Genomic DNA, 26,652 nt, shown 5'->3' with positions numbered 1-26,652 from the left:
ATCGGAGCTAAACTGAGTGAGCTAATGTCCAGACAGGCCCCTTCCAAGTGCCCTCTGAGCACCAAGATTCCGCCTCCTGGAAAGAGACTTCTGTTTTCCCCTCAGCCAGATGGCACGAACTCACCACCTTGCCCAGTCCAGTGTTTATGACTCCGTTTCTATCAACAGTACCACCATATATCTACCCACTCAGCAAATACTGATGGAGTATATAGTATGTATCAGGTGCCAGAGAAACAATAAGACATTGCCCTTGTACTCAGCCCATCTACAACCCAGCATCCCAGGCACGGAGATGCAGATGCCTTCCCCCGTCTCCTCGCCACAACCTCTGGGCATGGCCTGGAGATCCTTCCTTGAACTGACTCTCCTGTTTATCCCCACATTTCCAGTCTTGCAGCATCCAAGCCCCGTCAACTTAGATGCCATTTGGCAACTGCCACCTAAACCAGTCCAGCTGTCTCTGTGTCTCCCTTCCAGTCTATTCTGAGCACCACCACCGAATCAATCACCTTAAGACACCGTTCACAATTTTAGGGAGGAGAACAGTTCAACCTAGGACTTCCCTGGCGGTCCATTGGTTATGACTGCACTTCCACTAAAGGGGGTAAAGTTCAATCCCTGGTCGGGGAACTAAGATCCTGCATGCCATGCAGCCAAAAGAAAAAAAAAATTCAACTTCCCTTGGCCAAAATTCTAGGTAGACCCATAGCAACCTAGAATGTGAATCCCTGCCCCTACTCTGCTCCAGGGGTCCTGACTACCACACAATTCCAATCTAGTAGTTCTTCAGCAATCATTCCAAAACCTCCATGACCCCTCAGCCCATGGTCCCCTGGGCTAGTGCCACTCCACAAAGGATCTCATCTATTTCTATGGTTTTTAACCATCCTGTAACCACCTCAGACTCTCCTTAGCTCCAACTGCAGCTGGGTGTTTCTTCCCAAATGTCCTCAAACTCCACATGGCCCAGATTGGACTTGGAACCGTTCCCCATGAGTTTCTTTCTTCCCATGAAATCCATACTCAACCTCTGCTCACCCCTAAAACCTCCACACCCATCACGTGTGTCTGTCAGATCCATCTCCTTTGGCCTCATGCCACTGTCACAGCCACAGGTCCTCACTGTCTTTTCACCTGGGATTTTACAGTCATCTAACTGCTTCCAGCCTCACCCCTCCCTTGCCCATGTCTTCAGAATGGTTTCTAAAACACAGTTCTCACCATGTCACTCAGGCTCCTCCTCCCACCACCTCCTTTACCTTTGGAATGTATCCCCCCCTTACTGAACTACTGCCCTAATGCACAAAGCTGTTGCACATTTTTATGACCACAAAGCCTTTGCAACATCCCCACCCCCAGCAAAGTGAATACCCTCTTCCTTAGTATTCCTTTTACATGTGTATGTACTGTGTATGTACATACATGTGTATGTACTGTGTCCAGGATACTATATTTAACCAACCTAAAAGTAAGTTACAAGCTTCCTCCCAGTTCACAAGGGCTGCCTAATTCATGTTTGCATCCCCAGCTCCAAGCTAAGCCCATGACACATGACAGGTGCTCAGTTTGTGTTCACTGAATTGAACTACGTGTTCTTCCTCCTGTTCCTAAGGTCCTTCTCTGCACTGTGCTGTCATGCATGTGTACACCTTGTCATAGCTATATCCAACAACAGAAGGTCATGAAAGTAGGCACTTGCCCTTCCTATGATGTGCAAACAATGCTCAATTATTACTGGTCAATAGATTCTAATAAGAATCTTTGTTTCCCTGACTTACACCTTCAGCAGCTCCTACTTTCCCATAAAAACAAATTCCTTCCTCCCATGAAACTCATACTCATGGGACTTCTGGCCTCTGAATTCCTCAACAAGTTCTCTGGGCCCTCTATAATTTCACACCACCCTAAGTTACTAATTGTTCTCTTTCGTTACCTATTGGCCAGTCAGCCTGTAAGTTTATGGGAGCAGGAACTGTTTCTTGCTCACTTCTCTATCTCCAGGAGCCTAGCTAATGGTTGGGCAAGTTGTAGCAACAAACATCTCTAACCTTAATCTCCCATGGATGCCAAGGAAGTCCATGACACTGCCATTTTGTGGTTAAAAAGAAAAAAATCCTCAAAAGGTGACAGTGAACCCCTGGAAACTCCTAGAGTTGTATGAATTCAAATAAAAACATGTATTCAGCAACTTTCAAAAAGAAGTAGAGTCACAAACAGAAGTTTCTGTAGCGCTGAATATGCTGAAATGAAGGAAAAGAGGATGAAGAGGCTACCCTACTGGTGCAGTGTAGCTATGGTAAGAGATGAAAAAACAAAGTCAAAACAGGGGAGGAGTCAGCAATCTGTGAAAGATCTACAGAAAAAAACGTGTTCCAGGGTGGAAAGAGAGGGAGAAGCTATCACGGTTGGTTCATCCTAGGCACCCAGAGCTGGGGGAAAAGCAGGAACTTCCAGCTGGAGAGTCAAGTCACGCAAAAGTCTTTCAGTAACATCCTCCACTGCCAAGTTTCTAAAGGACATCCTTCTCCTGCAAGACCAGGATGGAGGAAGCTACAGGCTGGGCTAGGGCAGTGTTACAGAGTGGGATGAAGTAGTGGGAAGGAAAAAACATTTTTCCTTTTGTGATCATGGCAAAAGAGACAGTAAATTGAGAAACCACCCAAAGCCGAGCCAGGACACAGTCTACACTCACCACACACATCCATCTTACTCCCAATTCCCACTTTGTGATTTGGGTTCAAGGTTGTATATCCATCAGTACATACAGAAAGGAGCTTTTAGCATTTCAGTCCTCATCAAGCTGTCTCTACTCAATTAGTGGTAATCCACAGCCACTGCTAATAAAACAGCCCGGGGCATGCATGCTCAGACTCTGATGGTATGAGTTCATGCCCTGGTGCCCGCACATATCTGAGTTCAACATCTTAGACATCACATGGGAGATGAACAGAGGTCTTAGCATAAAGAAAGGGACAAGTGATGAGCCACTCATCTGAACTAACTACATAGGTGAGAGGGGGAGGGAGAGACTAGACAGGAGAGGCAAATGAAAGGAGGGCCAGATGACACCCAGGTACAGATGAGGTGGAAAATGAGAAGTTCCAGTTGGCACCATTCAGGTTTCCATGATATCTGGCTGGGAGCTAGGAGGGTCTCACATCCCAGCTCCTCCCCCACCTCCCATCTCAGTTTCTGGTAACTCATGGCATCCGAGAGACATTCTGGCTTTTCTAGCAACAGATCGATATGACCTCGGTGGCCAAGCTCCAACTGCCTTACTCTTTGGCACCCAGCTGGCTTTTGTATTCTCATTTTTTTCAGTTCCACATAGTCCATGCTGGGGGCGCCTCTGGGTGATCATCATGTCTGTCTACATTAGTAACTGTGGTTTCTCAAAGGCTCATAATACAGGTCCCAGGGGCTGTACCATAAGTGTTCTCAGGAGTGGAGGCTGTGATGCTGGGGAACTGGCAGGCTGTGGATGATTTTTTCATGCCCATCATGTAGGTTGAAATTTCGAATCTCAATTTGGGCCTACAGGAGGTCTGTGGTTTAATAAGGTCCTGGGAGGGAACTGTAACCACCTGACCCTAAGCATGCCAAGATGTGCTTAATCCCACCCCATCTTCCTGCTTCTTGCTGAAACTGATGGGATTATTCGTGGAATACATGACTAAATAAAATGTAAATCTTTTTTGGAATAAATACAAGTTCTTGGGAACTTCATTTTCAGGGTATCAAGTAATTACAGCACACTTATCTCTTGTAAAGCTAGCCATGAAGACTGACTGACTGGAGGTGCCCACAGGTGTAAGCGCTGCACACAGCACACCCCAGAGGGGAAAGTGGAGTATCTGTGACAAAGCGCTAAGGTGTCACCCACACCCACGCCCAGCTACACACGTCCTCAGCCACAGTGCATGGAGCCTCCCTTCATTCCCCATGTCCTGGTCCAAAACCACAGGGCCAGCCTGAGCCACTCTCCTCCGACACAGCTACAGGGCTGGCATGTGTGCAGAGATGGTGATAACAAACTCCCCAAGCAAGCACAGGCTGAAATCAGAGCTGGCCTGGGCCTGGCTCTAGATCTCTCTACACCTCACAGCTGGAAACACAGGGGAGGCCAGGCAGGAGATTCTCAGATTGTCCACTCAGAGCTCAGCTTCTCGGGTCATTTCTCTGAGCCACATCAGAGGCCGCTGTTTCTGAGCCATTTACTTAGTGGTCGTTAGTCCCCAGCCAGTGGTGCTGATTGAGGAAATGCCCCATTTAGAGCACATGTGCTCATGCTGACCTGTCACCAAGCCCTCAGCCAGCCCCTCCGTGGCAGCATGCTCGGCACCACAGGCTCACAAGCCACGCTGACAACCACTCCAGAGAAGCTACAGAGAGGAGAAGGACCAAGAGCTGCTTTCAGCTGCCCGCAGACTCCATGGACATCTCATGATCAGAGAAGGCTAGGCATTTTCCTGGCACGTGTACAGAGAGCATTTTACTTAAAGGGCGTGGATTCTGGAGCAAGTTTTCACCTCTAAGTCCTATTAGCTGGGTGACCTTGGGTGAGTTACTGGACCTCTGCCTCCTTTACCTCTGCTGGAAAAACTGGACATTGACAGTTATCTCCTTCACAGGCCTGTAATGATAAATAACTGAGATGCTGCGTGGATGGTGTTTACAACAGTGCCTGACACATGAGACGCTCAACTGTGCTGCCACTAATGGTGGTGACAGTGAGGACCCCACAGCGACGGGGACAGAGAGCTCCTACCCGCTTCAAGCACGTCCCCACCCTGGCGCCACCAAGTCACATGATTCTGAAACCCGCCAATTGTAGCCACCTCTCTTCCCACGGCCATTATCCCATTTAATCCTCACACAATCCGTCTCACGGATGTGGAAACAGGCTCAGAGAGCAAGTACCCACAAATCACATTTCTACCCAGCAGTGCCGCCAGGAACTGAATCCACGTCTGTGACCCTGAAGCCAATGAACTTAACCTCTGCCACTGAAATGCATCCAGTTTTCCAGGGGAAGCAGAAATAGGTTTACCAGTACCTGCCCTGCCTTTGCCAGCTGGACGAGAGTGAGCATCTGAATAGTGTATTTAGAGGAAGAGGCTGCCTTCGTGGTGGAGCTAATGACACTGAAGACTTCTGTTGCTCCCCGAGTTTGCTCTTCCCTCCCCTGTGCCAGGGACCTGGGCTGTCTCAGAACAGCACTGTTTTTACTAAAGCATCTCTTTCTCATCATTTGGTGTGGCCTCTGCATTGCTTTTTAGGGACTACAGGACAGCCCAGCTCCCCACTGATAACTGCAATGGCCATATTGGTTAGCATGTACTTTCTTATTAACAGAAAACAAATGAGTGCCCTCCAAAGAGGATTCTGCCATAAAATTTTCATAAAACCCAAGTGCCTTCTGAAATGTCACTGGCCTGCTCAGCAACTTAAAAGCGTAATGGCTCAGAGGGTGAAGAATCTACTTTCAATGTAAGAGACCCACATTCAATCCCTGGGCCAAGAAGATCCCCTGGAGAAGGGAATGGCTACCCACTCCAGTCTTCTTGCCTGGAGAATTCCATGGACAGAGGAGCCTGGTGGGCTACAGTCCATGGGGTCACAAAGAGTTGGACAGGACTGAGGGACCAACACTGTCAGTGCTCAACTTGCCCTCAGAAATCACTGTTTGGACCTGCTTTGATGGCCCGTGTGCATATTCCACCTTACATCACTCTAGGTCCCTAAAAGAACCCGATCAAGTGTCCCACCACAGCCAATTTCTCTTATGTACACCTCTGTCTGGGTGTGATTTCCCTGTACAGTGCACAGTGACCTTGCTGCAGGGGCCCAAGGATTACCCTCTGAGGGGAAGACAGAAGTTGCCTCTCTCCCCCACTTTTCCCTAAGCCAGTGAGTCTGTGTGCAGCCGGGACGACTGGACTCTACGGCTCTTACCTGGGCAGTGAAGAAGGCTGGGGTGAGGGATCCCGAGGGGAGGGCCGGGCTGTTGAGGGCGATGGAGCCGATGTCGGTGCCGGAAAGCACCAGTGGGGGCGCAGAGATTTCCAAGCCTTTGGGCTTTTTGGCCTTTGGGGGAAGTGATGGAGACCTGGTCTTGGAGCCCGACGACAGGTTCAAGGGCTCCAGGGAATCCGAGTCATGGCAGGCAGCCTCCAGGAAGAGGCTCCTGTGTTCGGAAGGGAGGGGCGAGTTGGGGGACAGCGATGGGGACCGAGACGAGGAGGGCGAGGCGGACGAGATGCTGGCGGCGTTCGGCAACATTAAGGAGGAGATCTTGGCGGACACGGACGAGGCCAGGAAGGCCTCCGACGTGGAGGGCAGGGACACCACGGGCCGGCTGACGTGCTTATCGGTTTTGTTGGTCACAAACCTGATGACAGTCCTGACTTCTTCCGCGGGGGGGCTGTCTTCCAGCTGCTCCTCCAGCTTCTCTGTCTTGATGGCCTTGAGGGGCTCGGGCGGGTTCTGCAGGGAGTTGATGGTGAAGGATGAGTACAGGCCCGAGTGGATGTACTCATTGCGGCTGGCACTCTTGAGGGCAGACAGGCCGTGTCTGTGCGCCTCACGGCCCTCAGGGGGCACCTTGCACTCGCTGTCCTGCAGCAAGAGGCTCTCCCGGCTGATCTCCACCGCGTGAGGGTCCATTTTCAGTATCTCCGGGAAAGAGACAAATTTGTATACAAACTTCTGCCCGATCACCTTCTTGATGATATTCTGCAAACACAAAAGCAGACATGGAAAAGATGAGTGCATCAGAGAAACCGGCTAAGAGGGTCATTCTTGGGGTTATTTTGCAGGCGGGAGCATCAAAACAGCCTTGATGACACATCTCAGCTAAGGCGTAGTGCGCACGAGACAGAGGGTGAGAGTGGAAGAATCTGAGCTGCATTCCTGCTGCTGCTAAGTCGCTTCAGTCGTGTCCAACTCTGTGCAACCCCATAGACGGCAGCCCACCAGGCTCCTCCGTCCATGGGATTTTCCAGGCAAGAGCACTGGAGTGGGGTGCCATTGCCTTCTCCGGAGCCACATTCCAGGGTCTGCTAATTACAAATGGTGTGACCTTTAGCGAATTGATGGTCATTTTGAGTTTCCTCGTCTGTGAAGTGATTATTATACCTAAGAATATAAAACTCTTGCCATTTGTTAAGCACTTACTATGTCACTGGCATTGCTTCTGCATTGGCTCATAGAATTTGTACCGCAATGCTAAGAGGAAGGGACTATTCAACTCCCATTTTAAAACTTAGGGAAATAAGCTTAGAGCCTTTAAATACCCCACATAGCCACATGGTAGGTAAGTGGTGGAGGCAGCATTTCCCCAACCATAATACAGTATTGTTTTACTGACCTCTGGGGCTTGTGAGAATTCAAAGAAATAATAATGGGAAAGCCTTCTATAAGCTGGAAAGCATTATAGAAATGCAAGTTATTATCACCAAACACCACAATGTTTTCTTAAATCATGTATTTTTTTTTTTTCCTTTTTAATTTACTGCCAAGAAAGCCGCTGGAGGAAAAAAACAAAGTGTCTACTTGGATGTTTAGGACATTCACACAGTATTTTAAGTTAATGTTATCTAATTCTGGCTCTTCAGTTTATGGCTCTCATCCTTAAACATTAGGATGTAAATGAAAACCAATAATCTCTGCAAATTCCGGCCCCCCCACCCGTCGCCCCACTTTGGGAGAATGGACTTCGTTTTAAAGGCTGTACTGTTCTTGAGGTTTATTAGATTGGAACATTAGCAAACACCAGATGCTTGCTGGCGGAGATACTCAAGAAAAACAAGGATGGTCTCCATCGAGCACAGAGAAGTGGCAGTGCCATCCTATGGGAAAAGGACTTCCTTATAAACTGTTCCTCCTACAAGCTGGGTATGAAGGAGGGTGAAAAAAAATCATGTTGGGGAGAAAAGCTTTAAAGGTAGCTCCTCTTGCACAGTTGGTAGAAATGTAAATTGATAACAGCCACTATGGAGATCAGTGGCCAAAGCATTGGAGCTTCAGCATTAGTCTTGCTGATGAATATTCAGGGTTGACTCTTCTTTGGCCACCTGATGTGAAGAGTTGTCTCACTGGAAAAGGCCCTGATGCTGGGAAAGACTGAAGGCAAAAGGAGAAGGGGGCAGCAGAGGATGTGATGGTTAGATAGCATCACCGACTCAATGGACTTGAGTTTCAGCAAACTCCAGGAGATAGTGAAGGACAGGGAAGCCTGGCATACTGCAGTCCATGGGATAGCAAAGAGTTGGGCATGACTTAGTGACTGATAGGAACTAGGAATAAAACTACCATATGACCCAGCAACCCCACTACTGGGCATATACCTGTGAAAACCACAATTCTAAAAGACACATGTACCCCAATGTTCATAGCAGCACTATTTACAATAGCTAGGACATGGAAGCAACCTAGATGTCTATTGACAGATAAATGGATAAAGAATACACAGAGAGAGAGAGAGAGAGAAATATTACTCAGCCATGAAAAAGAACGACTTTGAGTCAGTTCTAATGAGATGGATGAATCTAAAGCCTGTTATACTGAGTAAAGTAAGTCAGAAAGAGAAAAATTACTATATTAATGCATATATATGGAATCTAGAAAATGGTATTGATGAACCTATTTGCAGGGACAGAATGGAGATGCCGACACAGAGAATGGACTTGTGGACACAGTAGAGGAGGGAGAGAAGGGGTGAATGGAGGAAGTGACAGACACACATACCCCACCATGTGTGAAGTAGGTAACTGTGAGAAGAAAAAGAAAACCCAAAAGTAGCTCCTACTAAGCACCTACTCTGTCCTGGGTATTATGCACAAGTGATCCCACATGATCTCACACGAACCCACTTGCAGGCTGGAAGATATCCTCCTTATGACATGAGCTCAGAGATGGGAAGCAAGGAGCCACAAGATTACTAATGCTAAAACCTAATCTTATTCCCATTTCCACACCAAGTTTCAGGGAAAGAATGAAAGAGCCAGTTTAAAATTATTTCATATAAAGTTTTTTTTAATGAGATAAAATTGTCATATAACATTAGTTTCAGGTGTACAGCATAATGAGTCAATATTTGTATATATTGCCAAACAACCACCACAGTAAGTCTGGTTCATATCAATCAACAGATTTTTTTGTATGTGATGAGAACTTTTAAGATCTATCCTCTTAGCAACTTTCAAATATATGAGAGGAAATTTAATTAAATTCTGGTGTTTCTCTTGTGATCTATTTGGTGTACAAATATGTTTTTGCCTCCCCTCTTGTTACATTACAGCCTGCTAACTTGCCTTTGTCCTCCTTAGATGGATCCTCAAATCCCAGAAGTGAATTTATCCAGCAGTAAGAAGGATGGGTATAATTACCAAGCCACTGAGATTTTTGAGGAATTCCTCAGGGCAGACTTCTAACGGAGGGACACATAAGGTCCCCAAGCAGCACCAGAAATCCCAATAACGCAAATCCTGGTGAAACTTGGCTCAGCACCAGCATACAGGAAGTTCAGACCTGAGTACATGAGATTCAAAGCTGGGCAGTTCCAGTGCCTGGGACCCTGGCCTGCTCCCTTTGATTCCATCTGACCTCTTTCTCACACTTAACACTAGCACAGCTGAAAACCACCTTCAGAAACTTCAGAGAGATCTGATAAACCTAAAGCCCCTGGGCCTAATGGGCAGCATCTCTGCAGGTGACACACCAGGCCTGGGTATACAACTCACCCAGGAGAAATCCGTTCCCAACCAGGAAAGGGTTAAATAAGGGTGTCATTAGTGCCACCTGACCCATAGATATGGAAAGAAAGCATCTTGCCTGGTGTGTTCCTCTGCTAGAATTCTAAGGTATTTTTGCTTCTCACTCATAATATTTTTCTCCCTGGGGCAAAACTTCCTTTTATTCTCGGCCAGGTTGAACACTCATCTAAATTCAGTGAATCATTAGAGCCTAGATAATTACATAGAAGAAAAGAGAAACTGTATGGGCTGAATCCTTTCTTCTGGCAGGTCTTATAAATTCTTTAACAGAACCAACCTTTAATTTTATTATGGGTGTTCAGAACATAATGTCTGAATGGGGATTACACTCACAAGTAAACCAAGAAGTCATGGGGGGCTGTGACAAAAATGATAAACGTAGTTGGAAATTGAAAGGCAAACTCAGAGAGAGAGCTGGGCCTTGATGTGTTAAAAAGAACGTAAGGGGACTTCCTTGGTGGTCCAGTGGTTAAGAATCCGCCTGTTAATGCAGGAGACACAGGCTCGATCCCTAGTCTGGGAAGATCCCACACGTTGTGGGGCAACAAAGCCCATGGGCCACAATTACTGCGCCTGTGTGTCTAGAGCCCACGAGCAGCAACCACCGAGCCCTCCCTCTAGGGCCTGTGTACCACCATGAGGGAAGCCACCACAGTGAGAGGCCTGCTCACCGCAACTAGAGTAGCCCCCACCCACCGCAACTAGAGGAAGCCTGTGTGCAGCAGCAAAGCCCCAGCACAGCCAAAAAAGTGTTTTTAATTAAACAAAAAAAGAACTCAAGGAGTAAGGAACAATCCACATGATGGTTAACTGAGAAATAAAATAGTGGCTAGTCATAAGATCGGAGAAGGCAGTGGCACCCCACTCCAGTACTCTTGCCTGGAAAATCCCATGGACGGAGGAGCCTGGTGGGCTGCAGTCCATGGGGTCGCTAAGAGTCGGACACGACTGAGCGACTTCACTTTCACTTTTCACTTTCATGCATTGGAGAAGGAAATGGCAACCCACTCCAGTGTTCTTGCCTGGAGAATCCCAGGGACGGGGCAGCCTGGTGGGCTGCCGTCTATGGGATCGCAGAGTCGGACTCAACTGAAGCGACTTAGCAGCAGCAGCAGCAGCCATAAGATAGAGTGTCATCCATCCATGAAAAGGAGTGAAGCGCTGTCACACGCTACAACATGGATGCATTCAAGTGAGTTCTGCTAAGTGAAAGAAGCCAGATTCAAAGGCCACATATTTCACGATGGGATCTATTTATATAAAATGTCCAGAATAGGCAAATCTATAGAGATAGAAATAGATGAGTCATCTCCTAAGGGGTGACTAGGTGGGATGGAGGCACTTAGGGGTGCTAGTTAAAAAATCAGGTATTTGCGGGGGATGGTGGGTAGTGAAAATGTTCTAAAGTTGATCATGGTGATGGATGTACAACTCTGTACATAGGCTCAAAGGCATGACTGATATGCCTTAAACAGGTGAATTAGATAGTATGTGACTAATACTTCAATAAAACTGTTTTTAAAAAAAAAAAAACATGAATCTTTTCCCCCCAGCTTGACTGAGATATAACTGACGTAGAACGTTGTGTAAATTTAAGGTGTATAATGCGATGATTTGATACACACACACACACACACACATGTATATATCACAAAACATTTACCACTATAAGGTTAGTTGATACATCCTTCACCCACATAATGACCATTTTGTCGTCAGCAGATTTAAGATCTCTCAGCAACTGTCATTATACATTACAGTACTGTTAACTCTAGTCAGCACGCTCTACATTAGGTCCCCCAGATTTACTCATCTCACTGCTAGAAATTGGTACCCGATGACCCGCATCTACCTGGTTCCCCACCCCAGCCCCCTGGTAACCATCAAGCTACTCTGTGCTTTTGAGTTCAGCTTTTGTGGATTCCACATATAAGTGAGATCATTCAGTATTTGTCTTTCTCTGACTTATTTCACTTAGCATGATGCCCTCGAGGTCCATCCAGAACATAAGGAATTTGAAGAATTTTGGCATGCCTAAAGGGAAGATGGTGGGAACGTTTGATGGCTGGATGGCAGCTGCCATGACCTGCTAAACCCCACTCTGAACAGAAAGACAGAGATACTGCACAGGCCACTGAACTCAGCTGAAGCAGTCAGAGCCCTTCAGTAGCTGCTGCCTTGGTGAGGAAAACCAGCTGGACACCGAGAGGGCTTTTTAGGGAAAGGCGACACGGGGACAGGGATATGGAGATGATAAAAGGAGCTGACCAAAGGAGAAAGAAACAGTTTCTGGAAAGAACCAGGCTGGGTCTTGCTTCTCTAGAAACTAACAGGAAAGATGGATTCGATCTCGCTACCTGGACAATTTGAAACCTCTGCAAGGATAGAAGGCTTGAAAGGGACCGAGGCAGAAAGAGGGGAGGGTGGGATGTGTGAAGGAAGGCAGAGCCTGCAGGCCAGCTGTTTAGGAACCCAACTCCACGCTGGAGATGTCTGCTAACAGGAGAACCTGTAAGGAAAGCCCCCGACCAAGATGTTCAAGGCCAGTGATCCAGGTGGGTGGGCAGACTGGGAGAAGGTGCATGCCTGGCAGGTGAACTGACAGCCCCTTTGTAACGTGACTTCAGCACAGACCCCAGGATGGTGTCAGTGGCATGTGCGTCTGAAGATCTTTCTGTAAGTCTCCAAAGCAAAGTTTCCTTGCATGAGTATAGCCTGGGAGGGGCTTGCTGAGAAAACACACAGTATAGGAAAATAACACTAGATAGTATTTGCTGACTATTAGGTGTCAGGCTGTGTACTAAGAACTTGACCACCCTCAAGTCCTTGAATCCTCTGAAAAAGTGGAACTGTTATTACTCCCATTTTAGCGATGGGCAAACTGAGGCTCAGAGACTATAAATCATCCCCAATCACAAGCACGTACTTGGGGATCAGACCCCAGAGCCCCTGGTCAGAACAGAAGGTGACATAAGACTTGGGCTAACTGACACAGCCCAGAACATGAGAGCACTTGGGTATGGGCTCTTATTATGAAAAGTGATGAGAATATTTAGAAGTCTGTTTTTTCCACCCCTTCCTCCCAGGCTCACAAGTATTTGTTGCTGACGGTTGCCTGGTAACCTGACAAACGCTGTCTGTGTCCAGCGGGGCTGAGTGACTCTCCCAAGCGCGGTTTCAGAGCAACAGTTGCACACATCTGCTTCCCTCCACGTGTAGGGGACCAGCCTCCACTTGTAACTTCCCATCAAATATGCATTCACAACCAAGGAGGACTCCTGACCTGACATTCTGTGTGAGGTTACAGGCGGCAAGGACGGGACCAGCTTCAGCAAAGGGGAAAAGCGACATTCATCCAGTACACCCCAAGAGGCAGTTCCAGCAGAAGTAGAAGCTCAGGTCTCCAAACCACTCCCTTCATCGCCACTGCCCAGTGGGTGTTTTTAAGACTGTAGGAGCCTACAGGGCAAGCAGTCCATCTGGGTCAGCACCATGGTCGCCTTGTGCAAAGAAATCCTTCCAGAAGCACCAGCCACCCCTGGTCCTGTGAGAGCCTCCCTAGGTTACTTCACCCTAACAACATGGATGATGCTGAGAGAGTAAGTCCCATTTCCACTTCCCTCAGCACTGCCTGCTGCCCTGACAGGTTCCAGGCTTACTTACACAAATAGGTGTGTCCATGGGTGTGTTCAAATATGTACCCTCATGCCCAACTCTGCCTGCTCCTCCCACTGAAGAAGAAGGAATTTGTGTAAATAATCCCCTAGAGTGGAGAACTCAGACGTATGTTTATTAAGTTCCATAATTTTTTAAAAAATTACAGGGTAATAAAGAGATGTTTGTGGAAGTTTACCTTCTTCATTTTGATGTTATGAAGGATAATATTAAGTTCATTACACATTTATTGAATGAATGACTCTCACTGTGGATAGAACAAACCCAGGCAGGAAGCCGAATGACAGGAACCCCATGACAGACACAATTTTCTGTAGCTAATCCCCAGGCTGGTTAAAGCTCCATATGAAGCATTGCATATATGTATTGGCATGTGCTTTTTGCTGGCATTTTTTATTGGAAAACTCCCAGACAGACACTGGGAGCTATATGCAAGGCCCCACAACTTCATACCTTCAGTGAGAGTTTGCTGTTTAGTCGCTAAGTCATGTCTGACTCTGTGATCCATGGATTGTAGCCTGCCAGGCTCCTCTGTACATGGGAGTTCCCGGGCAAGAATACTAGAGTGGGTTGCCATTTCCTTCCCCAGGGGATCTTCCCAGACCAGGGATTGAACCTGAGTCTCCTGCACTGCAGGCGGATTCTTTACCACTGAGCCACCCTGTTAAGAGCTTACTAAACTGTAATTCTCCTTATCTAAGTCCCCAGCAAATACCTGCTGCGTGTGTGGGCTCTGGCTTGGCACCCCAATTCTGACATAAGAGTCATGCGTGGGGCTTTCCAGCACTCAGACTTCTTACCCAGCTCACATTCCTTTCCAGCACTGCCCTTCCCCCAGGAGGAGCCGGTCCAGCTCTGAGCTCCCCATCAGCAGGGCTGGAGCTCTCTTGCTCCTCTCCCATTTCAGGGTTCCCAGGGACTGCAGGACCCCTGCCCCCTGATTTCACAACTTTCCTATCTTGTTCTCAACACAGAGAAGTGTCTGAGGCTCATAACACGCCGTCTATGGGGTCGCACAGAGTCGGACACGACTGAAGCGACTCAGCAGCAGCATAACACGTAACTGTCCTTTTCTGAACCCAACACCAGCAGCAGGGCTACAGACAACAGAGTGGTGGATCGTTCCATAAATTCTTGACCTTGTCACAAGCGCTGCCACTGGGGTGACAAAGAGTGTTCCAGAGTCACAGCCTGAGGTCAAATGCTACCCCTCTCTCTCATCAGCTGTGCGCCTCAGTTTCCACATCTATGAAATGGGGACCAACCTACCACCCACTTTATGGGACTGAATGTGTAATCCACATAAAGCTTGCAGAATGCACATGATAAGCCCACAATATATACCGGCTCTTACTGTTTTGATTTTTACACTCCCATTGAAGCAAAACAAAACAAAACGAAAAATCCACCCTCAATCTGCTCTAATAACAACTGAAGAGTCAAAATTAAACATCTTAGAAGGCTGTGCTTATTCTCATAGATCTGGGTGACAGGTGGATCATCTGGCAGACAGAAACCCACCTAGTTTACATATCTCGACCAAGGAAGAGAAGCAGGAAGTTCTATTTAGTTGGGTTCAGACAAGGAGGAAACTCTAGGCTTCAGTCCATCACACCTCGAGTGGCCAGCACTTGAGTGCACTGTGAATAAAACCTCACACCCGCCTCTTGATTCGGGTCTGGGGGGTGGGGGGTGGTGGGCAGAAAGACCAGCCTGAGGAGGGCAGAGGATGGGAGCGATCGCGCAATCTGTGTCCTGTCAGAAGGCCCCTCAGCTTCGGCAGAGATGCCGCATACCCAGCCTGACACCTGGTGCAAACACTAACCCCAGCCCATCTCCCTTTTCCCTGATGCCTCTCAGGGCAGGAAACGCACTGCCCAGGCAGGAGGGAACAGCCCAGCTGCACAGCATCCACCGTGGCTTCGGCCCCTGGGGAGGGTGATGCGAGCAACTGGCCCTGAGTGCCTGACAATGAGATCCTGGGATGGGGAAATGGGAAGGATTTATTTGGGGGACATCTGTCTGGCTGGGCTAGATAGATATCCTACATGAAAGGAACCTGTGGCCAGAAAGGGCAAAAGAAAGAAGTGAGCATTTCCAGGAATAAATCACGTGCTCCACACCCACCGCTGCCTTGCAAGATGGGCACTGTGGTCCCATTTTAAAGATGCAGAAGTCGAGGCTCTTAGTTGGAAGTGAGGTTATATCCAATTTCCCAATCCACAGGGGTAGGTTAAATACTGGGTGGAGGGATTCCCCTGGTGGTCCAGGGACTAAGACTCTGCGCTCCCAATGCAGGGGGCCTGGACTGGATCCCTGGTTGTGAATTCAGCTCGGAGCCCTGGATCCCTGGTCAGGGAACCAAGACTAGGGGCAGCCAAATAAATAAACAAATTTTTAAATCCTCTTTAAAAAAAAGTACTGGGTGGACCTTATAATGGAATCCCCCAGGGCTCTTTCAGAGGACAATACATCATTAGCATTTTCCCATGTCTTTAACAGTCAAGTCCAACTCTTTGCAACCCTATGGACTGTAGCCCGCCAGGCTCCTCTGTCCATGGAATTCTCCAGGCAAGAATACTGGAGTGGATAGATGGTCCCATCTCCAGGGGCTTCCCAACCCAGGGATTGAACCCAGGTCTCCTGCATTGTGGATTCCCTACCGCCTGGGCCACCAGGGAAGCCCCTTTAAAATAAAATTAGGGTAAAAAAGCAGCAGGCCTGAAATGCTTCCACTATTTTAACCAAAATAATTATATATATATACACACACACATATATATAAGAAAAATTAATCTTGGAAGATGTATAATAAAATTTGACAGAAGTAGGATTACCGCTGATTCGTATTTTTTAAATCTGTGTTTTCACATTAAAAGAATTATGTTTCCTATGTATTGCTTGTCAAACTCAGAGAAACAACCAGGCTCTAAAAACCTTAGGTGCCCAGGATGACGCAGCTTGTGACTAGAGGAGCTGCAGCTGAACCGGCTTCTGTCCAGAGCCCAGACGAAGCCTCCTCTGTCCCACCAGCACACCCTCTCCCAGAAAGCAGCTGAGTCGACTCCGAGGTTGCTGCTCAAGTCAGCCTTCCAGGACCACGGGCTCTGCATTCCAGAGAAGCCTCGGGACAACTGCGGCGAGCCTGGGAAAACCAGCCCCTTGCTCAGGAAGCCAGCGCATGCCTAACACCTCCTGAGGTTGGCCAGCCCTTCTGAGGCTGATCCGTAACTACAGATGGAGCTGCCCCTGCCCACCCTCAGGGTAGAGGAGGTGCCCGCTTTGAGGGGACACCTTGTAGAAGGCACTGGGGACCCAGCTGTCCCACAGCAGGATGGACCCCAGAAGCCCACATTGCAGGCAGATTCTTTACCGTCTGAGCCACCAGGGAAGCCAACCCCCACGAGTGATGGGAAAATAACAGGAAGCTGATGTCCATAGACATGGGCTGGTTATGGCCCTCTCTGAGCAGCAAAAGGGCTCAGAGGGAGGACAGAGAGCACCCAACAACTCCTGGGATCCACAGGCCCGGGTAGAGGTGCTCACGCAAGGAGACAGGCCCAGAGCCTGGATGGGCCAGACACAAAGTGCAGCCAGCACAGGGACAAACGGCCCCGGGGTTCGAATCCCAGCTTCACTACTTACTAGGACCTTGAAAAGGTACCGAAACTTTGCCAGCTTCAGTTTGCTCACCTCAATTCAATGAACTGGAACACGTTTAATCTAAAATGTTGATATCCTCAGAGCAACATTTTTTACATGAATTTAGGAAAATGAATTTTAAACAATCTTCAAAACAAAAGGACGGTGGTATCTTTGAAAATCATACAGACGAATTCAAGATGTCACAAGAAGATATATTAGATAGCTGCTTTCCCCAACTAGATGCCTAGTTCATTCCTAAAAGGGAAATAAAAATCTCTCACAGGGCAGTTTGTTCTAAAAGGCCAATGTATGTCAGTGCCTCACTCGGCGAAGTCTTTAGCCTGAGAGCTAACCCGGTGGAATGTTGCCCAGCAAGCAATGATCTAATTGAATAGCATCCTCATTATATCACACTGTCTTCTCATTTTATTCTGCCTTCAAGTAGTCAAAATTCCTTATACGGGTGCTTTGGCATGCAGTCACAGAAGGCTTACACAGTGTCTCATGTGACCCTCGCAGCACTCTGAAACCCATTTCACAGATAAGGAGTCTGGGGCTCGAAGCTGAGTACACAACCTAGTAAGCAGCAAAGGGGACTCTCCAGGCCCCCCGCTTCGCAGCCAACACCCGGTCTTCAGCTCCTCGTCTTGGGTTTCCATCCAGACCATGGTCTGACTCACTCCTTCCCGACACAGAAACTGACTGTCCTCTCTCCAAAATCAGAACAAGTACTCACTGTAGGAGTCATGCTCCAAGTACCTCCTCCATAACAAGCAAACACTGAAGATGCATTTGTATGAAAAGCTCCTTGCTCAGCTCTGAGGAACAGCAAAGCAAAGGAAGCTGGTCTCCGTCCTCATCCTCGGAGCATCTGACAGCTACTCGGACAGTAGTGGCAGCCCCTGCCTCCTCTAGCCCCTGCCACCTGAACCCGAGGGGACACAGTGGTTGGCCAGCCATACCAGACTCTGCTGGGAACCTGTTATGGGCAGGCTCACCGCACACCGTCTGCCCTAGAGCAGCTACGAAAGGGCTCCTGAGACCCAACCCACGAGTCTGAACTGCCTCCCCTGGGGCAGTCGTCCTCCTTGGTCATGAGTTGAACAGAGCTTCCCTGCCACCCATAAAGTCCACATCCACTCAGAATCTCAAGATGAGACCTTATCTGGACGGAGGGCACATGTAATCAACTAAGGACGTCAGGATGGGATCGTCCTGGAGTTAACGTGAGCACTGAATTCAGTGACTGCGTCCCTACGAGAAAAGGAAAGATCCAGAGACACACACAAGGAGGAAGGCCAGGGGAAGGCAGGGGAAAGGATTGGAGGATACAGCTACAAGTTAGGAAGCAAGGATTTCCAGGGGCCCTAGAAGCTGGAAACGGCAAGGAAGGAGGTTCCCCTAAGGCCTTCAGAGGGAGCCCGGTGCTGCTGACACCTCAGCTTCACACTTCTGACCTCCACAACTTGTAGGGAATACACTTCTATTGTTTTGAGCCACCAACTTGTGTGTTAATTTGTCACAGCAGCCCAAGGAAATATCCTCTCCTATCTTAATGTCTCTGTCCAGCAGGGTGGAGAGGCCTGGCCTTTCCTTCCCAGAGCTCGGCTGGCCTTCGGGCCATCATGTTGCCGAGGGCACGCAGGCGGGTGCAGCCTGGGCCGCCGTGGGTGCACTGTGGAAGCCCGGAGTGCACCCTGCACACAAGCGCGCACACGTCCACCCCCACTTGCAACTTCTAAGAATAACGTGCTGCCAATAAAGGGCTCCAACTCTGTCTCGGAGCTAACTGACTCCCGGCGGAGGTTTCCATGTGGTTTAGGATGAGATCTCTTTACTCTCTGGCACTGTGAAGCCGTCGGGCGAACTGCCCTTCCAAATCCTCCTGGCACTGCTGCTCAAGAAACTCTTGCTGCCCCACTGGGTGGTGGGGGGAGCCAGACCTCGTGACATTAAGGGCATCCTCTCACCCCCTCTGGGCTCGCAGCTGCTTCTCATTGGACAGGGAGTCTTGTCTCCCACTGGCCCCCTTTCAACACTCAAGGGTATTTTTATTAAAAGGCCTCCGGAATGTTAATAAAATAAAATGCAGAACTGCTCCCCTCTTTCCCCCGTGGGTGGGGGAGTTGTTGGCAGTGACCTCAATTTGAGCAGCCGCTGCCAGCACTGGCAGGTGGCTGGAGGGGGCGGGGGTCGGGGACCACAGGTGGTCTGGGAGCATGTTATCGTCTCATTCTGGCTTTGCCACCGATTTTCCTGAAACTTCGCTTCCACTCTCGGGTCTTCACGTGGTAAATGAGGAGCAGGCACGGTAGGAGGGGATGTTAGGTCCCTTCCAGCACTGACATTCCAAGAGGGTGGATTTCCCTTGATGCTTTGTCTTGGTGCTCGCTCATCGTTCTCTCCATCCTGCGTTCATGCGGTCCCAGCTCCCAAGTGGCTCTGGCAAAAGAACCTGCCTGCCAACGCAGAAGATATGGGTTCAATCCCTGGGTCGGGAAGACCCCCTGGAGGAGGAAATGGCAACCCACTCCAGTGTTCTTGCCTGGAGAATCCCACGGACAGAGTAGCCTGGTGGGCTACAGTCCATGGGGTTGCACAATCAGATACGACTGAGCATAGCACTGCGCTGTAGATGCTGAGAGTACTAAGGAAGGCCAGCTCCCAGTCAGTGAGGCAGGAACACAGAGCAGAGGAGACATCGCCAAGTGTCCACATCAGCAGGAGGAGGTGACACAAACAGGAGCTGGAGGATGACCGGGGCCCGGCAGGAGAGGCAGAGTGGGAGTGCAGGCACATGTGCAGTCTGGACAAGGGGCTGGGGCTGGGGCAGTGCAGCAAGGCAAGTCGGGCTGGGGCCAGTGGAGTAGAGAGCTTGGAACCTTTCCTGGAGGCCACAGGGAGCCAGGCAGGTGCACAAGCAGAGGGGTGCCATGCTCTGATCTGGCCTTTTTTATTTAATAGGTAAGTTTTTTGTTTCTAGTGTTTGCGCCAGGTGTCATGTGGGATCTTAGTTCCCTGACTGGGCATCAAACCCATGCCCCCTGCATTGGAAGTACAGAGTCTGGACCACCAGGGAAGTCCCCGATCTGGCATTCTTTAGGAAGCATCATCTGGACACACAGGAAGGGCAGGGTGTTCTGGGGTGTCCAGAACCACCACCTCATGTGTTCAGCAGGCTCGGAGGACAATGCCAGCAGTTCTTCCATCGTCGTTTCAAACAACCAACACTGGAGGTGATGCCCCTCTCCCTGCCTGCCTGGGGCAATCAACAATATTAGGAATACCGGATTCAAGTTTGAGTTCTTGGCCCTGCAGCTGTGTGACCCTCCAGCTTTCCAGTCCTGAGCACGGGCCTTGGGGTTGAGACTCCTAGGTAGAAAGCTCTGCTGCTCAGCAGTTGTTACATCTTGAATCTGTTATTAACCTCGCTGAGATTCAGTATCACCATCTCTAAAATGGGTCCACTGCCGACAGAGCCAATGGGCATTTCACATGCAGGGAAATGAGTTTCTAAACAGGGCCTAGCTCAAAACAGAGGCTCCATACATGTGAGCCTTCCCTGATTCTGTCACAAATGTGGGGTAGGAACTGAGATAAACTGCCGCCGAAGCCCAAAGGAGATGGGAAGGAGGCGGCTCAGGGGAGCAGCTGGGCCCAGTGGGTGGGTGGTGGGCGGTGTGATATGAGCACAAGGGTTTTTGTCAGTTTATCTCCACAACCACTCAATTTTCCTGCCATGAGAAGCCCAGAATCAGGAAGGCTCATGCCGGCAAGCTGGTGTGGGCTTGGGCAATGGCCTGACGTCAGTGGATTTGGCCAAGCTGCCAAGCGCTGCAGCCTCGTCAGCACAGTGTTGAAGTGACTCCCAAGACTCTAGGTGTTTCTTAGCAACGGCCCTATTTGGGGGAACACTGAGTGCCAAAGGGGAAGCTGGCTTGGAAGTTTGTGCAAGACAGGCGGCACCCCTAATCAACCCCCAGGGTCCCCCCAGCAGGTCGGCTCCCTCACGCCAGCTGCTCCCTCCCAGGGCAATGGGGGCCAGGCTGGAAGCCCTCCACGAGGCCAGCAGCTACCTCACAGGTTTCCAGGCAGCATCCCGGCCCAAAAGCTTGCAGAGAGGCCCTGGTCATCCCCGCGGCCCCCAGGCAAAACCCAGTTGCCATCTGTTGTACTTTTAACCATGCAAGCGGCTGACAGGACACGAGAGAAAAAAAAAGACGTCCAATGAAACACGCCCGGCCCTCAATACTCAGACCCAGGGCTGAGCACACAGGACTGTCTGAAACACAAAAGACCCCCGAACAGAGTCCAAGATAGACGGGTCTTCTGTGAAATTTCACAACCCACAAAGGTGTTCTAGAAAGTACCAGGACACAAATGCTTGCTGGACTTTTGTTCTTTCTCCACTCTGACAGACAATACATCACATAATTTTCATAAAATTTATTTGGAGAAATTAAAGAATTCCACCCGGGCCAGGTTTCTTGGTGCAGGCAGTTGGGTTCAGATATGTATTATTAATGCAAACATTTTCCTGTTGTGATTGCATACCCAATTTAAAATGAATTATCCAATTAAGTTAAGAAGGTGATGCATTCTGCTTCCAGGAATATGTTGCCAGTGACTCTGTCTTGACTGTTCTCCCCTAAAAACCCTTCCAATTAAGTTAAGACCGTTCAGTACATCGTGAGGCTAAGCCGGGAGGTTGCTGTGGAGACAGGAGGAGTCTTCATCATATCACTATTTCAATCTCCTGATGAGAAGGGAGCTGGCAGAGCTCTCAGCCTCCCCCTGGGATGAGTGTTCACTGCCAACAACAACAAGGACAAAAAGCTCTGTTGGACAGAAAAGGATGAAAGAGCGTGTAAGCTTCCAGATCTTCTGCAGCTACACAGAGAGTCATGGCTTGGGCTTCCTCAAGCAGAAGCCAGTTGGCGGGTGCATGCAAGAGGCAGACGCCACCCTGTCCCTTCTCTCCCCCTCGCTCTCGGTCAGTTCTAGAGGAGGCATGGAGATCTGATGTGGAAGGTGGGACAGCACCAGCTCGGCCAGCAGACAGCAATCGACTGGTACCAGATAGCCACAAAGATCGGGGCTATGGGGTCAGACTGAGACACCACTGATGTCACGAAGAGTCAGGAAACACAGATGTTTATTTCTAAAATGCAAACCTGACCATGGCACTCTCTCGCGGACAGTCCTGTACTGGGTCTCCGCTGCCCTCACCATCAAGTTCATCCCCCACTCACTCTTGCCATCTCATCCCTCCTTCATTCCCTAAATAAACACTCAGACTCTTCCACACCTCCCGGTCTTTGCACATGCTGGTCCCTTCCTCAGTGTATCCCTTCGCTACTTTTGTCAGCCTGGTAAATGTGTTCTTACTCAAGACCTGGGTCCCATGTCTGGACCTCTGGCAGCTTTGTCTCTGACTTTACAGGCTTCCCTGATGGATCAGATCGTAAAGAATCCACCTACAATGCAGGAGACCTGGGTTCAATCCCTGGGTTGGGAAGATACCCCCGGGAAGGGCATGGCAACCCATTCCAGTATTCTTGCCTGGAGAATTCCAAGGACGGAGGAGCTTGTGGGTTACAGTACATGGGGTCTCTCAGAGTTGGACATGACTAACACTTTACTGCAAGGTAGATACTAGAATCATGACCAAGCCAGCACTTTGCTATCATAACTGGTTTTCGTGTTTGTCTCCCTGAGCAGCTGCTAAACCACTCAAGGGCAGGGGGTATGTTTTCAAAGGAATGGTCTAACCATAGAAGAAAAGGCAGAGGTGAGAGAAAGCGACCATGCCAACTTGAGAAGGATGTACAGGCATATCTCAAGAGATACCACAGGTTTGGTTTCCCAGATCACCATCAATAAAGTGACCATCACACTAAAACAACTATCGCAATAAAGTGAGACACAGTATTTTTGGTTTCACAGTCCATATAAAAGCTATGTTTATACTATACTGTAGTCTGTTAAGTGTGCAACAGCATTAAGTGAACAAACAACATACATACGTTTAAAATATTTTATTGATTAAAACAAAGGCTAACCATCATCTGAGCAAGTCAATCTTCTTGAAACAGTAACATCAAAGATCACTGATCACAGATCACTATGACAAACATAAAACTAATAAAAAACGTCTGAAATACCATGAGAATTACCAGACTCATTCAACACAGGGTTGCCACAAACTTTCAATTCATAAAGAAGTGCAGTTTCTGCAAAGTGCAATAAAACGAGGTATGCCTGTATAATTAGAAACCACCTAAAAGTTGTCCATGAAGGGAGTAAATGCTGTGAGTCCCAGGGGTTCCCCATGCCCCTCACACTTAGGCCCATGGGTGCCAGCAGTAATCAGGGCTAGAGACAGGTGTGTTCTGGGTATAGATACTTCTCTTCCCCACCCCAGGACAAGAGATTTTAAAACCAAGTCTGCCTGATGTTATTAAGAGTTGCTAAACTATTTAATAAATAAAATCTCTGTGAGAAATCCTTATGTCTACATTAGGCTGTAGATGTACCTTCTGGAAGACTCGGTTTACACCTGAGAGAAAAAACCCTACCCCCAAAATGTAAGCCATCAGAACTTCTGATGCAATGAACCAGTCCACCTCTGAGGCTCACAGCAAGACAGCAAAACAAGTTGTTTGGTAGGAGATGACAGTGAAATGCCCAGGCGTGAACTGAACGTCCCATGTAGGTCTCTGTCCGCTCTGGTGTCTGCCCTTCATGGGCTCAGACACAGGTGTCCTCTCATGACCTGTGTGTTTCCAACCTGGGATTCAGAGCTTTGAGTCACTTCTTGAATAGCTTCTGGGTGGTTCTAATTATATAGGCATACCTTCTTTTACTATGCTTTGTAGATACTGTGTTTTTTACAAATCCAGGATTGGGGCCATTGGGATCAGTAAGTTTTTCTTCTAATCTGTGTCTTGTATTAAAGTCCTCTGCTCTTTCAGGGCATGGAACCCCTGAATTTCCATAGACTCTGAAACCCTTTAAGGTGGGGCTCATCTTCATGGCCTTCGTTCCACCCTGGGGACCCAGCTCCGTGCCTGGTCCACGGTGAGCACACTGTGACGTTCTGTTCATAGAGTCTAGTTTCACATCTGCAGTTGAATCGAGCTGCTGTACATGTCACAGGAACAACGATCCTTTAGGATTCGATCAATCAAACCACAATCTCCAAAGCTCTCCTTTGGTGCGTAACTGTGAAAATCTAAATGCAAGCCCAGGAGTGTCAGAAATCATATACATCATATGGGTTGAAGTGTGCTCCCAAAAAGGTAGGGGAAGGCTTAGTTACAGGACCTGTGGATGTGACTTCACAGGGGTGAGCAAGTTAAGATGAGGTATCGAGGGTGAACTCTAATTCAATACACCTAGTGTCCTTTTAAGAGGGAAATTTGGACACAGGGAGCAATGCCATGGGATGACAGAGTCAGAGACTGGAGCTACAAGTCAAGGAATGCCAAGGACTGACAATCACCACCAGAAGCTGGGAAGAGGTGAGAAAGGATTCTACCCCAAGTCTCAGAAGGAATCTGGTCTTGCTGACACCCTGACTTCAGCTTCTAGCCCCCAGAACTGTAGAACAAATATCTGCAGTTTTAAGCCCCCCACTTACTGGCAAATTGTTATAGGAGCCCTAGATAATTAATACAATAACCAAAAGGCAGTAACTTTTTTCTGACACGTATTTAGCGTCAGCTTTCACGATAGAAGTGATTTGAATCTGGGTGGAGGCCACTTCACTATGTTACCCGTTTGCTCATTCATTTGCTTCCAATACTTACTGAGCCCCAGGTACGTGCCAGACCCTGTGCAGAGCACCAGAGTGACGGAAGTGGGTGAGCCAGGAGCCTGTGGTGTAGATGGCTCTGTGAGTGGTCACAGAAACAAACGCCTGCACCGCCGGGCAGTAAGTCTTAAAACACAGATAATATGGGCATTTTTATCATGTGTCCTTACCAGGTGCTGATCAAACCAGCTAATCCTAAAGGAAGTCAACCCTCAATACTCATTGCAAGGACTGATGTGGAAACGCCAGTATTTTGGCCACCTGATGCGAACAACCGACTCATTGGAAAAGACCCTGATGCTGGGAAAGATTGAGGGCAGGAGAAGGGTACGACAGAGAATGAGATGGTTGGCATCACTGACTCAATGGACCTGAGTTTGAGCAAGCTCCAGGAGATGGTGAAGGACAGGGAAGCCCAGTGTGCTGCAGTCCATGGGGTCGGAAGGAGTCAGATGGGGTCAGAAAGAGTCGGACACGACGGAGCAACTGAACAACCACCAGGTGCTGAGCACACAGTCACACGTGTGCCTCACACAATCCAGGGAGGAAGGTGCTTTTCAGCGCCCACTTCCCCATCAGGGATCCGAGACACAGGGATGGAGACACTAGGACTCTACCAGGATGGCACTGACCCCAAAGGGAGCACGAGGAGGGGGAGGCTCGCCCCACCAGGGGAAGCACGGGGAAGTGTCTGATTAGGAGGGGAGGGAAGTGTCATTTAAATATGAAAGCATCTTTGCAAGCTTAATTTTCAAATCAGCCAAAATATATATTAAAAAGCACCACAGGGACTTCCCTGGCGGTCTAAGTGGTTAAGAATCTATCCCTGGTTGGGGAACTAAGATGCCACACGCTGAGAGGCAACTAAGTCTGCACACCATAACTAGAGAGCACACGCAGCAACAAAGATCCACGTGTCACAACTAAGACCCGACAGAGCCAAAATAAATAAATAAATAATTAAAAAAAAAAAAACAGCACAAAGCATTTCTTAGCATGAGTAAGAAGAGCTGTAACACCCAGGACATGCACGATCCCCCCACCCCACCCCAGAGTGTGCTGGTGCAGGACGCTGGCACAAAGTCCTAACTTCCTTCTTGACACCTGCCTGAATTGTTCAAGTAAGTGCTCAGGGAACTAGCCTCTGCATTATTATTGTGGCTTAGCACTTGGCAGCACTGAACACGCTTGGGTGCTGTTCTTAGCCCTGTTGTTGCCATCCATTTGCTCAGTCGCGTCCGACTCTTTGCAACCCCATGAACTACAGCATGGCGGACTTCCCTGTCCTTCACCAACTCCTGGAGCTTGCTCAAACTCCTGTCCATCCAGTCAGTGATGCCTTCCAACCATCTCATCCTCTGTCGTCCCCGTCTCTTCCTGCCTTCAATCTTTCTCAACATCAGGGTCTTTTCTAATGAGTCGGCTCTTCGCATCAGGTGGCCAAAGTATTAGAGCTTCAGCTTCAGCCATCAGTCCTTTTAATGAATATTCAGGACTGATTTCCTTTAGGATTGACTGGTTTGATGTTCTTGCAGTCCAAGGGACTCTCAAGAGTCTTCTCCGACACCACAGTTCAAAGGAATCAATTTTTCAGTGCTCAGCCTTTTTTATGGTTCAATTCCCACATCCATACATGTCTACTGGAAAAACCATAGCTTTGACTAGACGGACCTTTGTCGGCAAAGTAATGTCTCTGCTTTTTGATACACTGTCTAGGTTTGTCATGGCTTTTCTTCC

General features: G+C 48.6%; 1 protein-coding gene and 1 long non-coding RNA gene across 10 annotated transcripts in view; one reads left to right on the top strand and one right to left on the bottom strand.

Annotated features, from left to right (window-relative positions):
* The window catches only part of ELK3 (ETS transcription factor ELK3), a 177,031-nt gene that overhangs the window by 10,981 nt on the left and 139,398 nt on the right, over positions 1-26,652 (bottom strand). For all 8 annotated transcript variants that reach the window (XM_086400800.1, XM_086400807.1, XM_086400801.1 and 5 more), the window contains exon 3: positions 5,959-6,738. In XM_086400800.1, coding sequence (XP_086256926.1) covers positions 5,959-6,738 — 780 coding nt within the window. The remainder of the gene's footprint in view (positions 1-5,958; positions 6,739-26,652) is intronic.
* Positions 9,333-13,631, top strand: LOC147372252 (uncharacterized). Of its 2 annotated transcripts, none has more exons than XR_015163943.1 (3): positions 9,333-9,866; positions 11,758-11,960; positions 12,866-13,631. It is a non-coding gene; the product is annotated as an uncharacterized LOC147372252 (long non-coding RNA). The 2 variants fall into 2 exon arrangements; XR_015163944.1 differs by lacking the exon at positions 9,333-9,866 and adding an exon at positions 10,622-10,971.

This window comes from Bos grunniens, chromosome 5 (assembly GCF_055505025.1).
Source record: "Bos grunniens cultivar Pamir isolate PY7600 chromosome 5, Bosgru_T2T1.0, whole genome shotgun sequence".
Lineage (NCBI taxonomy): Eukaryota > Metazoa > Chordata > Mammalia > Artiodactyla > Bovidae > Bos > Bos grunniens.
This window is presented reverse-complemented; position numbering and strand designations above follow the sequence as displayed.